The 16754-nt window shown below is 41.2% G+C and overlaps 1 protein-coding gene across 1 annotated transcript; it reads left to right on the top strand.

Moving 5' to 3' along the window:
* Window positions 1–561: 561 nt before the first annotated feature.
* Rsph4a (radial spoke head component 4A) lies at window positions 562–13944 on the top strand. The gene is given in 7 exon segments (XM_036169314.1): window positions 562–1401; window positions 4754–4946; window positions 4948–4989; window positions 7175–7912; window positions 10318–10456; window positions 11143–11260; window positions 13355–13944. Coding segments are annotated over 7 exon segments (2145 nt in total). The 5' UTR covers window positions 562–724; the 3' UTR covers window positions 13593–13944.
* Window positions 13945–16754: the final 2810 nt, after the last annotated feature.

Genomic DNA, 16754 nt, shown 5'->3' on the forward strand with positions numbered 1-16754 from the left:
TCCGCCACTCAGCCTCTGCAGACGCATATCCTTTCGGGGTCGTTTTCCTTCACAGTAGGATGGCTTAGTGAGATGCTTACGCACTGTGAGCCTGCATTTTGGGCTTTAGTGGTCCCTGAAACAGTATCTATTTCTATGTCATTGTCAGCTAAACCTACAAGATTATCTTGGCACGCTCTCACCCCCACCCGATGTCTTTATCTGTCTCTCACAACGTGGGAGATGCACAGAGAATAATGGTCTTTCCAATAGTTCAGACCTCATACTTCATATCAGGCCTGGATCAAGCTGTCACACACACCCTTAAAGACCTCCAGCACCGGATCACAGTTCCTCCTAGTCTATGCTTTAGGCAGAGGACTTGCAGATATCCGGTTTCTAAAACAAAGCAAAACAACCCGAAAGGGTCCGGTTCGGATTGGCTGATCTAGGAAGAAGGACAGAGACTTCACCAAATCACAAAACTAAAATTTTCGTCTTAGTCTCCTCCCTAGAATCCTAGTAACAGGGCTGCTTGAATTCCCTACCCCCCCCCCCCCCCCCCCCCCCGCCACAGAGAAGGTCAGCCTGGGGTTGCTATGGAGACAGGACGCTGCAACCTGTGTAGCCTGTAGGACTCAGAAATTGATTGCTTAGGAGATCTCAGCAAAACTCCGTATTGCTTTCTTCCATATCTTCACTCTCTCTTCAGTCAGAATCTTTGTTACTTTTATTTTTTACTCCTATGGAAAATTCTTCTCTGAAGCAAGAAGAAGAAAACCAAGAGCCAGAAGAAGCAGAGCAGCCATGGGAAGGAGCGTCAGCAGCTTCTCGCCAGGATCCCGGTCCCCTGACACCTGAGTACCGGGAAGAGCAGCAAAGGTCAGACACTGAGCCCCAACGCAGAATGAGCCCCTCTTGGGGCCTCCAATCTGGAGCCAGCCGGTCTCTGGAATATGTCAGCAGATCAGGAGTGCGGTCCTCCCCTCCTCTGCTTCCTCCGGAGTCTCCTTCCACTTCTTTCCTGACCGCATCTACACAGGACCCTGTAACTTCATCACAGGCAGAGAGGGTCCCGAGTGGGATTCTTGATGCTGCGACGCCTCATTCTGACCCTTGGGAACCATATTCTGCTGCAAGACAATTAACTTCTCACTACACGAGCCAAGCGGAGGGAAGCACCTTCCCCCAGTCTCCACCACCCCAGCCTGACCTGTGTGGGCCAGGCGATGCCAGCCATAACAAGCCCAAGCCCAGAGGGCCGAGATATGACCTTCTACAGGAGGAAGACACAAACAGTAACTATGATCCAGACCAGACTGAGTTTGGGGCCACCAAAGCAGCCCCCAGTATGCTTGAGGTGGCCATTCAGAATGCAAAGGCATACCTGCTGAGTACCAGCAGCAAGTCTGGTTTAAACCTGTAAGTATCTCGCGGCGGCGGGGGGAGGGGGGGGGAGGGGGGGGACACGACACGACAGTTAGACAAAGCAGGACAGGGGCAGAATGAGGTGAATGTCTCTGTGAAAACACGCCGGAGATGAAAGAAGATAGAATCTGAAAGGCTTTCTTTTGAAAAAGAAAAGTTACTGGGTGTGGTGGCCTAGGCCTTTAATCTCAAGACCTAGGAGGGGAAGTAGAGGCAGGCTGATCTCTGTTACAGGTCTGCCTGGTCTACACAGAAAGTTCCAGGTCAGCCAGGGCAACACAGAGGGACTCTATCTCAAAAACAAACAAACAAACAAAAAACAAATGAGAGAAAATACAAATAAATGAATTCATGAAATAATTGTAGGAAACACTTAAATCCAGGCCACTGCTGACAATTCCTTTAGGTCTTTGAAGACCCTAGTCACACAGTCTGGGTATATTTTGTTTGTTTGGGGTCTCATTGTTGTTTGTTTTATTTATTTTTGACTTGGAAGGAATTATAAAGTCATGAAATCTAAGCATCTACCCAGGGTGCTTGTAAAATAGAATGCCTACATTGAGAGTGTGCACTCTTGCAACCATTCCAGGACCTGTGTAGGTTGACTTTATGTTCAGTCCCTGGACAGTGCTGGGGTGACTGCCCGTCCTGGTTTTCTTAGGTCTGTCCTGCAATGTGAGCACTGAAAGTTCCACATCCTGTGTTCTACAGGGAACCAGAAAAACCGGCTATTTAAAAACATTCTAGGTTGGGGATTTAGCTCAGTGGTAGAGCTCTTGCCTAGCAAGTGCAAGGCCCTGGGTTCAGTCCTCAGCTCCAGCAAAACAAAAACAAAAATAACAACAACAAAAAACATTCTAGTCTCTTTTAAACATACAGTAACCAGCTGTCCCAGTATGTTCTTGACATCTCATTGGGGCTTTAATGTGAGAACTCATAATAGTGTAGGTTTTTAGACATTTTTGCCTCCAGGATTATATTATCATAGATGAATTTTGTGGCTAGAAACAACTCTAGAAAATACCAAATGGGGGTGGAAGAGATGGTCGGTGGTTAAGAGTACTGGCTCGTCTTTGAGAAGACCCACGTTCAATTCCTAGTTCACAATTGTCTGCAACTCTAGTTTCAAGGGTTCCGAAGCCCTCCTCTGGCGTCCCTGGCATCAGGCACACACTGGTTGCACAGACTTAGGTGCAGGCAAAACACCCATTCATGCTTTAATAAGTGTCAATAAATTTTTTAAAATAAAGAAAACACGAAATCAGGTTGTTCTTTTTCAGTATGAAGGACTGACTCAGAAACTCATGGAGGACTTCATTTGCTTGATTTTCAATTTGTTTCCTTCCTCATTCCTCTTCTGCAGTCATAATAATCAGTCCCCATAACCCCTCTGCTGAGGAGGCTTTTCCCTCAGTCTTTGCTTAGTTATCTCCTGACCCTTCAGAACTCAGCTGCCATAGAACTCTCCTGCAGTAGTGTAAGCTTTTATTTCATAGTACTTTGTGACAGTTATAATTTTATAAATTTATATGACATTCATAATTTTATAAATGCTTATAAACTTATATATTTTGATACCTGGCCCTCCAACTAGGGATCATCAGCCTCCAAAGTATGAGTAGATAGCAGCAGGAACTAGAGGCTATATCTTCCAAATACAATGTGGGCACATGTAAGTACTGGAAACCCAACTCGAGTCCTCTCAAAGAGCAGGAAGAACTCTTAACTACTTCATAACACCATGTTATAAAAATATTTTATTTTTAATTACATATCTATGTGTGGGAGTGTGCTTATGAATGTAGGTGCCCTTGGAGGCTGAAGACATTGGATCCCGTGGAGTTGGTGTTTGCTTTCCACATTTCTTATTCAGCTGACACTCAGTGTTTACTGACAAAAGAGGATGCAATGCAATAGATTTTGATGATATTGGAAACAGATTTTCAAGAGGCATAGGTCACTATTTCCCCATCCATCCATCCATCCATCCATCCATCCATCCATCCATCCATCTATCCATCCATCCATTCTTATTCTGTAAATCAGCATTGTGCTAAGAGATAAGTATATAGTAGTGTGTAAAGTCCATGTGGTCCCTATAAATCTGGTGCTTGAAAACTACAGACTGTGAGTTATGAACAATGTATAATTAATTAATGGTAAATGAAGTTTTGCTAATATAATTGTGAAATAGAGTAGAACAAAATGTTATAATCACCACTCCAGAGGAAGGCCACATGTCTAAGAATATTTGGGTAGCACGGCACACATAGGCCCTGATGGAGGGGGAAGAAAGGACACAAAGTTAGATGGGTGGATCTTGGGAGAGTTGTGAGAGGGAAGGTGAATATGATTAAAACACATGTAACTAACAAAATAGTTTAAAACAAAAGAAAAAAAGCAAATAATTTGTTGACTTGTCTTTAACTGTATGTAGGTAGATAGCAATATGAAATGCTTTTTAGGGAGCCTAAAAACATTGAAGCAAATTGTTACTTTAAAAATATAATGTAGCAGGTGGAGACAGGGCTTAGTGGGTAAGGGAACTAGTTGCTCTTGCAGAAAACCAGGATTCAGTAGCCAGCACCCACATGGTGGTAGCTCACAACTACCCTTTAATCCCAGTTCTAGGGGATCCAAAAATGTCTGACCTCTTAAGGAACCAGCATGCAAATGGTACACATACATACATGCATGCAAAATACTCACATGCATTAAATAAAATAAATCCATTTTTTAAAGATGTCGGGGCTGGAGAAATGGCTCAGCAGTTATGAGTGTGTACTGATCTTGCAGAGGACTAGAGTCTGGTTTCCAGCACCCATGTCAGGCAGCTCAAAAGCACCTGCAACTCAGAATCCAGGCGATCTGGCATGTTCTAGTCTCCAGGGGCACATGCTTTCACACGTACCTACCTACATGTAGACATAATTGGAAAAATTCTTTAAAATATGTAATATGGTAAGAACACAACCTTTAAGGAATTAATAGGATAATATCAAATAATATCAGATTGCATTTGGTGAGGGTAAGGATGGGGAACAGGAAATAATTAAGGTAAGAGTGAAAAATGTTCCTCACTGTTAGTATATGGCTAAGAGATTTCAATTTCAATCTCCTGCTGCTGTGTTTTCCTCTACTAACTTAAATATCCACCTCACATTAGAGGATTTACTAGAGAAAAGTCTAGAGTATGTTCTATCTGGAATGGTAGAAATGAGCTTCTCTTCAAAATCTCTTAAGATTTCAAATTTTTAACTTCCCCAAAACCCAACTGAATTTGCATGAAATTTTAAAAAATTGTTCATGATGTATATATTATCTGGAATTTTCTCTGTTTGGGTAGATATGATCATCTTTCTAATGTGTTGACCATGATATTAGACAAGCGTCCTGCAGATGCTGTTGACATCATTGAAAATATAAGCAAAGATGTAAAAGTGGCCAATTTTAATAAAAAATTAGATACACTCCACAATGAAAATGAGATGCTTCCAGCATATGAAATAGCAGAGAAGCAGAAGGCTCTCTTTCTTCAAGGGACAGTTGGAAGGAATTGATCCAGAACTGGAGGAGGAAATTGTAAGTGTTCACCAACTATCTCAACACCATGACTGAGCACGGGGATGGGTGGCGTTTGCTTCATGAATATTCCATTTTATAGATCTGTACATAGTAGTAAGTGATTGCCAAGTAGCTTGGTACTACTAATGAGCACTGGAATCTCGGGGATGAAAGAGGTTTGCTGATGAGCACACCAACTGTTTTTGTAGCTCTGTAAATAGTATTTGAATCAAATTTTTCTACATCCTTTCAAACCTTCCGGTGCATTTCACTATGATCATTTGGTGACTTCTGTGTCAGTAATGGGTATGAAGTTTTCGTCATTTTACGAGACCTTTGTCATACATGAGGTCTGTCATCTTTTAGAAAGTCACTATTTGGTGCACAATGAAATATGGCATCCACTCTTGGTGGATGGATCGAGTCTTAGTCACTGTTGTATTGCCATGAAGAGACGCCATGAACAAGGCCGTGACTCACAAAAGAAAGCCACCTGATGGGGGTCTTGCTTACACTTCCAGAGGCTCAGTCCGTTGTCATCATGGCAGAAACCATGGCAGCACACATGGTGCTAGAGCAGTGGATGAGAGCCACAACAGGTGGCGGACAGTCTCAGGAACACCTTCATAAAGAAATGTCAGTATTGAATGCAGGAACAGGGCTCCCGGCCGTCTAAGGCAGCTTTGCTAGGTCAGGTTCTACCCCCGATGTAGAGGTGAGTGAGAAGAGGCATAGCTGTTTTGAGCCTCAAGCCTAACCTCCCACACACCTTGACCAAGCATCTTCCTAATAAAGGATCAGGCTAGCAGCTGTGAAATACGGGGGCTGAGTTACAGGATAAAGAGTACAACTTCCTATCAGGGCCAGAAAGAGGGCAAAGGCTCCTGCTGTCATGCTTGAAGGCCTCGCTGGGTTCAGTCCTGGAACCTACATGCTTAAGGACAGAACCAGCTCCAGGCAATTGTCCTTTGACCCCCACAATTGTGCTCCTGACCCCACTGTGTTGTAGATAAGTGAGCAGGGCCAAGAGCAAAGGACACTCTACATGCCAGGGAAAGAATTTTGCAATCTTATACCACAAGTGAGGATTTTAAATGTATTACATTATATTAGGTGTGTTAGCCAGGCCAGGTGGCTTTAATCCCAGCACTCAGAGGCAAAGGCAGACAGATGTTTGTGAGTTCAAGGCCAGCCTGGACTAGAGAGTGAGTTCCAGAGCAGCCAGGGCTATACTCAATCAAAACCAACCCACCAAACAACCAAAGAAAAATCTCAAAAAGCCCTTACTTTTATTTTGACACCACAAACAATGGAAAAATATAAATGATAGCAAGTTACTTGTAAGAATAATGAGTGCTCATAACTGCTCTCTCCTGTGAGTCAAGACTGTCTGGGAAGCATTCCGCTTCAGTTAAGGTTCTTCCCATACTTCCCTTTGGGCTTGTAAATGCTATTCTCTGGTCCATTTAGCACCCTGGGTTCATTTCCCTCTATTCCTTTTATGGAATTGTGTTTATTATTTCAAATGCTGTTATTTACTATATAAACTGTCAAGTGCATTTGTATTTTTAAAGTGTAGATCATGCCAAGCACTTCAAAAAATGGTTTCCTTTTTTATCCTTCCCATTATGTTACATGTTACTACACAGATTGTTATCTACCTGACATACATATAAAGCCACAAACTAATACATATTTTAATGTATTTAATGACAACAAACACAAATGTTTATAAATATGTCTCTGCAAGTTAAATTATATCTTATTTTAGCATTATTCACTATTTTGTATGAAAAAATGTTGAATGTTTTTTCAGATTGAGCCTCACTATATAGCCCTGGCTGGCCTGGAACTTGCTATATAGGTTAGATTGGCCACAAACTCAACAAGATCTACCTGCCTCTGCCTTCCAAGTGCTAGGATTAAAGGTGTGAACCATTACATCTGGCTTTGAATTTTTATCATTAGTAATTATTAAGTTCTTTCTAAGAGTCATATAAAACAAAGTACCTATCATCATATCAATGAGTATAGTTGGTGTAAGAAGCTTTATGTGTGAGGGAAGAACCGAAATTTAGGAATTAACACATGTTGATGCATATCTTCAAAAAAAGAATAGAGGAGGAAAGTCGAGCTAATATCGAGACATAGAAAAGAGGCAAATATTCCCCTTATGAATAAAATTTTGTATTTGTTTTCCTAGGCAGAAAGCTCTCTGCCCAATGTGATGGAGTCAGCGTATTATTTTGAACAGGCTGGAGTTGGTTTGGGGACAGATGAGACTTATCGGGTGTTTCTTGCCCTCAAGCAACTCACTGACACACACCCAATCCAAAGATGCCGCTTCTGGGGCAAGATCCTGGGTCTGGACATGAATTACATCGTGGCTGAAGTGGAATTCCGCGATGGTGAAGATGAAGAGGAGGTGGAAGAGGAAGGGGTTGCTGAGGAGAGGGATGATGGAGAAAGTGAAGCCGAGGAAGGTGAGGAGGATGAATTACCAAAGCCCTTGTATAAGGCCCCACAGGCTATCCCAAAGGAAGACAGTAGAACAGGTACAAACAAGTATGTCTATTTTGTTTGCAATGAGCCTGGAAGTCCGTGGGTGAAGTTACCGTCAGTTACGCCTGCACAAATTGTTACTGCAAGAAAAATCAAGAAATTTTTCACTGGGCGACTAGATGCGGCCATCATAAGCTACCCGCCCTTCCCAGGAAATGAAAGCAATTACTTAAGAGCACAAATTGCCCGCATTTCAGCAGCGACCCATGTCAGCCCTCTAGGATTCTATCAATTTGGTGAAGAGGAAGGAGAAGAAGAGGAGGTGGAAGGTGGTCGAGACAGCTATGAGGAAAACCCTGATTTTGAGGGCATCCAAGTGATTGACCTGGTGGAATCTCTATCCAACTGGGTCCATCATGTGCAGTACATTCTTCCTCAGGTAGGAGAGCATTCGGGCAGTACATAGACTTGGATTTATGTGTGTTGTGAAATAATCTGCTAGACTGTAAATATTGATGTGCATTAATTTTGTCAACAATTCTTATATTCTACATGAAGCTTTTATGTTCAAGAACATTAAAAGATTACTACAGAAATGAAAACCAGTTTTGTACAGCAGTTATATAGAGGCTCTGTGCCAGATATGCTACATGGAACCAATTATGTATGTAAACACATACATGATTTGATTCTCACCACAACCCTATGAAGGCTGCAGGATTACCTTTCTTTTACCATGAGGGGTTGGGGCAGGCAGAGTGGGAGCAATGGTAAAGCCACCTTAGCTAATTGGTTATAGAGTGAGGTGTGAGACAAAGGACCCACAGCCCTTCCCCTGAAACATCCCTTTGCTCCTCCATCACAAGCAGAAAATCTTCACTTCTATCTAGACAAGAGGTGCTCTTGAGTACTCTAGATAAGAGTTATTACCTGAGCAATTAGGACCCCAGTCCTATCACATTTAAAATGTCGTTATTAATAATAATTAGCATTGGAAGGGGATACAAGAGAAGCTAATGGGGGCTGAAATGTGATGAAAATACATCATATACTTGTGTGTAAACATCACAATGAAACATTATTTTGTTCAGTTACTATATGCTAATAAAAACAAATACTAAAAAGTACTCTGGCCAAGTGATGGTGGTGCACACCTTTAATCCCAGCAAGCTGGAGGCAGAGGCAGATGGATCTCTGAGTGCAGGCCAGCCTGGCCTAGAGAGTGAGTTCCGGGATAGTCATGACTACACAGAGAAACCCTGTCTCAAAAACAAAACAAACAAACAAAAACCCAACAAACCACACACAAAAAACAAACAGACAGACAAACAAAAAGTACTGTAAAGGCCAGATATGTATGATTTCAACAAGGCTATTGTGACAGTGTCTTACAATTATGAATATTTTAGGGATAGTCTATAAATAAGGAAGTATAGGAACTGGACGTAAGAATGCCCAGCTAATAAGAGCGCTTCCTGCCCTTCCAGAAGACCCAAGTTTGGTTCCAGTATCATTGACAGGAGGCTCACAATGGCCTGAACTCCAGCTCTAGGCTATCTGATATCTTCTGACCTCCATGGACGTCTGCACACATGTGGCACACACACACACACACACACACACACACACACACACACACACACACTCGGGCGCGCGTCTTTAGGTCAAAGGGAATTATAATAATGGATTTTTATTTTTTGAGACAGGATCAGGTTATGTATTCCTGACTAGCCTGGGACTTGCTATGTACAACAGGCTAGCCTTGAACACATAGAGATCTACCTGCCTCTTCCTCCTGAATTCTGAACTTAAATGTGTGTGCCATCATGCCTGGCTTTAATGATTGGATTTTAAAATGTTAAATGATCTTAAAACCATTCTTACAATTTCTAATATAAAATAACATATCAAAAAAATCAATTAGAACATTTCAAAAGAAAGGAAAAGTGGTTTTTTTTTTAAATTACCATTCATTTCATTTATATAAAGTATTACAAACTAGTTAAATGTATTGCTACCATTTCCATTAAGATTCTGTGTAGCATGAATCTTAAAGAGTCTTATTAATAAAATCAAACCTGAGGCCAGTTATTGGGGTGAACACTGGAAGATCAGAGAAGCAGAACAAGCCACAGCTACCTCACCTCACCAGTTCCTCAGCTGGTCTTGTTTCCTCAGATTTCAAGCTTCTGAGTCCTCATCCAAATGAATCTCAGCTGAACTGTGCTGCTTACGGTCTAAAAGCTTAACCAGCCAAATGCTTCTAGTTTCTGGTCTTCATGCCTTATATAATCTTTCCATTTCTGCCTCTACTCCCTGGGATTAAAGGTTCGCCTTCTGGGATTAAAGGTGTGCACCACCACCGCCCAACTTCTGCTGTGGCTTACTCTTCCCATTTTCTAGCCACCATTTGTGGCTCTGTATCTAGTGGCTGTCTGTTCTCTGACCCCAGTTAAGTTTATTACCTGTACAATATTTTTGGGAACATAATACCACAATTCTGTCCATTTTAAAGCAGGCATCCACCTCCAAGTTCTGAAACTCCAAGAAATGGAAAATTATTGAAGTAACTAATACAGGTTTGTTGTTTTTCCTTAAGTAACCCAGATGGAAATAATACTTGGTGAAAGTATACAGAATGAAAAAGCTCAGTGTGAATGCACATGTTGGCAAGCCTAGCACTGTAAAAACTGAGACAGATCGTAGAAAGTGACCCTGTATCAGAATAGTTGGCCAATTTCCCATACAGAGAAGCCTCATCTTGGTAACTACCAACCAATATGAATATTCTCTCATTTGTAAGGTTCACATTAATCCATTAAACGTTTTGATGTTCATCTCCAGGGTCGCTGTACTTGGTTCAATCCCATACAAAAAAACGAGGAAGAGGAAGAGGAAGAAGATGAAGAAAAAGGAGAAGAGCCTGACTACATAGAACAGGAAGTGGGGCCTCCTCTTTTGACACCAATCTCTGAAGATTTAGGTAACTTTATACAACTGTTAACAAGGACCCATAAACCATATTGTGTGGTAAACATGCAACCATTGGAAACCCTAAAGGGGGGCGAGAGATAGGTCTCACCCCTTCTCTCCTCCTGGGTTCTGGAAGGGTAGGAGTAAAGAGTGCTTTCGGCTATACTAGCATGCTTTGAAAAAGGCTGAAGAAACAGGAATGGGCCGTCACTAACTGGAAAGGTTGATGCCATTCTTGTCTGGCATTCTGTATGCCACAAACACATTTGTTACATGTGGTCTATAGTTGGCTTCCAATCTATGTTTGTCTCTCTTGTTTCTTCCTATTCTGATTTGCTTGCAAGTCTTATTAGCCTTTTCCATAGGAATGCATTACCTTATCCCTTGGTTATCAAACTATTTCCTGACTACACAAACTTCTCCTTTAGTAAAGTCTCTGTTTAGCAAGAATATTAATACGTATTTATATGTTTATGTTATAAATTTATACATAAGATACATGTGTGTATATATATGTATACCGCATATACAGGCATAAAATTATATTGGTCCAGAACACTCATAAAATGCTCTCTTGATTTGTATACTTATAGCAAATGTTGGTGATGGGTCTATATTTATAAAAATCGCTTCAGTTATCTGTAGATTCTTGTCTGTTTTGTTGTGAAGCTTGTAACTTTTCTCATTGGGTTACAGATATTCAAAATATACCCTCCTGGACATCACGGCTGTCTTCGAATCTCATTCCGCAGTATGCAATTGCTGTCCTTCGATCCAATCTTTGGCCTGGAGCATATGCCTTTTCCAATGGCAAGTAAGTATCTGGCTGCTCACAAAGCCATATGTAACCAAACTCAGAGAGTTTATATTTTGGTGAGTGCAAAACCAAAGCTAGCTCCACCAGGACAGAAAGCTGGGAAAGGATATATTTGCCCACAGCAGGTAAGCAGAATATCAAAATCAATCAAGAATGATGATGTTGTTTAGAGAGCCCATACACTCACCCAGGGTAGAGACAATCCTGAGCAGAGTATTCTGGGTTGTAAGCAGTACATTCCCAAGCATATTCAATTAAAAGTCATAATCCAGGAAGGAAAGATATCGGATACGTTTTTGAGACATATTTAGCTAAAGATTAAGTAACATGGTTTGGGACTTAAATCCTAGACAGGAATGACTCTGGGCATGCTCAGATAGAACTTTAGATACAAATAAAGGACACATTGAAAGTACATTATTAATATAAGCATTGACATTGAAGGTGCTAGCCTAGTCTGACAATTGTCATTATTTAGGCTCTGGAAATTATGTTACTATTGTCTAAATTCATCTTTGGCATGTTAGATATAGAGTGTGTGATTTATTAAAATGACTTCTGCAATATAGTAAAGATTAAGTTTAGAGCTAGAGTAATTCAGGGGTGTACTTTTTCACATAATTATCCCATTTATCTATATTGGACATGGTGTTACATCACTCACTCACTCATTTAAGTTAGTGGAGAGTTTAAGATGCAATTGAATTAGACGTTATGTTTGTTGAGTGTTTTGAAATATGCTTTATTTAGGTGGTCACTTTCAAGGGCATTAGGATCAAGAGACTACTACAGCTTCTTTTATCCCTTGCTGAGAAAGAACACAGTTTCATTGGTCTTGTTTCTGTTTCTTTCCTAATTAGGGTCAGAAAGCACAACTGAGCAGGTGAGAGCTGAGCTGCATTGGTTGGTTAGATTAGCCATTAAAGCAAGCCTCATGCTCAGGCATCAGTTAGCCAACACAAAACACGCTCCATGCACTGTGGGCGAGCGTGCGTGTGCGTGTGCGTGTGCGTGTGTTGCATTGTTTCTAAAAAAGAAAACTGAGTTGGATGGGTGGGGGAATTTGGAAGGAGTTGGATGTAAGAATATGATGAAATATATTGTATGAAAAAGTTTAAAAATCACAAGTCAAAAGTGAAAGCCAATGGCCACTGGAGTTTGACCAAGTGAGTACATGGGCAACACAAATTGGACTTGTGGGGTTTTTTTTCCCCACTATTTTTTGGAGTGGAGAGGTCACAAGGGTTAGGGGACCAGACCTGGGACTTAAGGACTGGGAAGTGAGTGTAATCAGGGTGCATAATGTGAAATTCCCAAATAATAAAAATATTATACTAAAAAAAAAAAAAGTAAAAGCCAAGTTTTTAATTATTTACAAGGATATCACAAGGAAGAGATGCCTTTCCCCCCACATTATTCTCTTCCAAAGATCAAACAGATTTGCAGGAATGTGGGTGTCACAGATCTATGGATATCATGAGGTCGCCTCATGGGTGGGCCCTCGGGCCTGAGACAGAACCCTAAGAACGAAGGCTCTTGAGTTAGGAATGCATGACTAGCCTTGGGGGCAGAGTTCTTGACTGAAACTCCGGTTAGCAAAGGGGGTCCATCCATTGGTTATGTATCATATCTGCTGTGGGATGGGGAGTCTTCCTAAGTGGGGTGAGGCCTACAAGGTAAAGCCTCTGCAATTTCCTTTGATTCTATGAGGCCTGAAAAATAACACATCAGTTTTTAGCCACAGCTCTTAACTCTTCATCCAGCCAAAGGTGAGCAACTTTTGAACTTTGTAGAAAATGTCTGCAAAAAAAATGAAATAATTGAATAACCCAAGGCCCTTTCTTAAGAGAGGTCTAGATATAGGGTGCATTTTTGACAGAATCTGGCCCTGTTTTTCACAACCAACTTAGCAGTTTAATACAAATAATTTCCAGTACTTGAGGAATTATTGGGGACTATTTCACTCTAGCATTTTAAAATGCTTTGTTTTGTTAAAGAAACATGGATCCAAGATACATTAACAACACATTATTACAATTAAGGGGTCAACTTCTCTTAAGAGACATGACTTTATTTTCTTTTCATTTACAGGAAGTTTGAAAACTTCTACATAGGCTGGGGTCATAAGTATAGTGTGGAGGATTACACGCCCCCAGGCCTGGCACCAGTCTATCAAGAGTATCCCAGTGGACCAGAAATTACAGAAATGGATGATCCCAGTGTGGATGAGGAGCAGGCTTTCAGGACTACACAAGAGGCCGTGGTCCACTCAGCTGAGGAGGGTGAAGGCACTGAGGATGAAGATGATGATGATGATGATAATGACTAGCACAAAATCAGCCCAGTCTTCCGTGGCACTCACACACACACACACGGATCTTCTATGGGGACCGACTTTATATATACATACATATATATTGGAATTACAGATACGTTGGAGGTGATGGTACAAAATATCATCCCTTTAAAATTATCAAATGGGGAGGGGATGTGGAGAGAAGGTTCAGTGGTTAAGAGAAGTTTTGCCTTTACTGAGGACAGTTCAGTCTCCAGCACCTAAGTCAGGTGGCTCAAGGAGATCCCACGTCCTCTTCCGCACTCAGTGGGTGCTGCACATGTGCACGTGTGCTCCAACACATCAAAATCAATCTTTTTTTGTTTTTTGTTTTTTTTTGAGACAGGGTTTCTCTGTTTTGCTTTTGTGCTTTTCCTGAAACTCACTCTGTAGCCCAGGCTGGCCTCGAACTCACAGAGATCCACCTGCCTCTGCCTCCTAACTTCTGGGATTACAGGCGTGTGCCACCACCACCCAGCTTTCAAAATCAATCTTTAAAAAATATTTTAAAAGCTAGATGTGGTGAGACACACCTTTAATTCCAGCACTTGGGAGGCAGAGCCAAAATCTCTTTTGAGTCCAAGGCCAGCATGGTCTGTCTACTTGAGTTCTAGGACAGCCAGGGCTACATAGGGAGACCAAGTCTTGAAAATAACAAAAATTAAAAAGAAACCAAACATCAAATTGGAAACTTCATATCTAGAACTGCCAGTATTTACAGAATGTTGTACAGTGGATTTTCCAGAATTTCATGTGATCACATCACTGTTATAATAGCTACAATCGAGGTAATTAACACTTAAGTAATCTTGATTTGAAAAGATCTCAATATTTTTTTTTCCTCTCCTGACAGGGTTTCCCTACATAGCTCTGGTTGTCCTGGAACTCACTTTGTAAACTAGGCTGACTTCAAACTCACAGAGATCCACCTGCCTCTGCCTCCCCAGTGCTGAAATTAAAGGCATGAACCACAGTGTTGTTTTATTTTATTCTTTTGGAGGGCCCACCACCCAAGCTACCAAATAAATCATACACGGAAGCTTATTCTTAATCATGAATGCCTAGCCTTAACTTGGCTTGTTTCTTTGCAGCTTTTCTTAACTTTAAATTATCCCTTCTACCTTTTGCCTCTGGGCTTGTTACCTTTCTCTATTTCTGTATACCTTCCATTATTTCTTAATCTGTTGCTGGATGTGTAGTTGGGTGGCTGGCCCCTGGAGTCTTCCTCCTTCTCAGGCTTTCTTCTTTTCTCTGAGATTTCTCCTTCTATATATTCTCTCTGGCTGCCAGCCCTGTCTATCCTTTCTCTTGCCTTGCTATTGGCCATTTAGTTCTTTATTAGATCATCAGATGTTTTAGACAGGTAAAGTATCACAGCTTCACCGAGTTAAACAAATGCAACATAAACAAAAATAACACACCTTAAGATAATATTCTACAACAACAATACTCAAATTTAATTTCTAGTATGGCAAGTACTTAAAGTTATAACTCACAATGCTTCTTGGAAATGCCTAGATTTTGAGTGTCAATAGATATGGAATTAAAACATTGATAACCAGGGGCTGGAGAGGTGGCTCAGTGGTTAAGAGCACTTGTTGCTGTTGCAGAGGACCTGGGTTCAGTTCCCAGCATCCACATGGTAGCTTAAAACCATCAGTTTTAGGGGATCCAATGCCTTCTTCTGACCTCTTGGGTAACACACTCACACTATAGACAGGCAAAATAATCACGCACATTAAAAAAAAATCCAACAAACAAATCTCTAACCATTAACCTAAAGCAAGTATTTAGCCTCTGCCAGAACTGGAGTATATATTCTTAAATCCATAACTACTTATGCTGGAGCCAATGGTACTGTGTGCAAATATTATGCATGTGCATCCATCCTCTTTCTGGGTTGAGTATTCATAATTCCAGAAACAGACAGAGTAAAAGCTATTCAAATCTTATAAATATTGCAGTATTCAAATTTTAGCGCCTTTGTTTTCCTCAACTTCTCCATCAAACTTCTTGCTCATCATAAACTAGTTGGTGGGAAAAGAATTACAGAGATGGGAGGTGATGATATCCAGACACTTTAGACTTACATGCTCCCACTCTAAAACCTTTTCATCCATTAAAAAGGCACTTGCAATTTTATTTTTATTATGTGTGTGAGTGCTTTGCCTACATGTATGTACATGTACTAGGTGCATGCCTGATGCCTACCAAGCTCAGAGGAGGGCATTGGATGTCTTGGACTGGAGTTATACGTGGTTATGAGACACCGTGTGAGTGCTGGGAATTGAACACAGGTCCTCTTGCAAGAGCAAAAAGTGCTCTTAACCATTGAGCCAACTCTTCAATCCCCAGCATTTTAAAATTTAAATGTACTAGACATCATGAGATTATAAATAAAATCTTAGCACTGCTCCTGAACATTGCTTTTATTGAAGAGGGATTATAAAAAGGAAAATATAAAATTAATACCAATATGGGGTCCCATAGATCAGTGCTTCTCAAACTCTATACTAAAGTTCCAATTAAAAACAATTCTATGAGGCAGAGAACTGACGGAGGATAAGAGCACTTCTCCCTCTTGTAGAGGACTACAGTTCACTTCCCACAACTCACACTGGATAGCTAACAACCACCTGTAAGTTCAGCTCCAGCAGATTCGATACCTCTTGTAGCTTCCACAGGCTACACACACCCACAAATAAAAATAAATCCTTAAGAAATTATGAACTGGCCGGGCTGTGGTGGTGCACGCCTTTAATCCCAGCACTCGGGAGGCAGAGCCAGGCAGATCTCTGTGAGTTTGAGGCCAGCCTGGTCTACAGGACAGGCACCAAAAACTACACAGAGAAACCTTGTCTCAGAAAAACCAAAATAAGTAAATAATGAATCAATTGTGTTACTTTTCAAAAGCAATCAGCAATTCACACTTTTCCACCTCGTCATAGAATGGGACTTTGGGGATCACTGGTCTACATTTTTGATTGACACTGTGGTAAATCAGGTGTGTCTTGTAGTGGGTAGCCATTCCAGCCTTGGCCTCCACATTTGAGCAGATCTGAAGTACATAAGAGCCACCGTGTACACTGCTATGATGAAGGGCTCCCAGCAGCAGGGGCTGCATTTTGGCAAGGGATTTTGGGGTGAATACAACTT

Source organism: Onychomys torridus, chromosome 19 (assembly GCF_903995425.1).
Source record: "Onychomys torridus chromosome 19, mOncTor1.1, whole genome shotgun sequence".
NCBI lineage: Eukaryota > Metazoa > Chordata > Mammalia > Rodentia > Cricetidae > Onychomys > Onychomys torridus.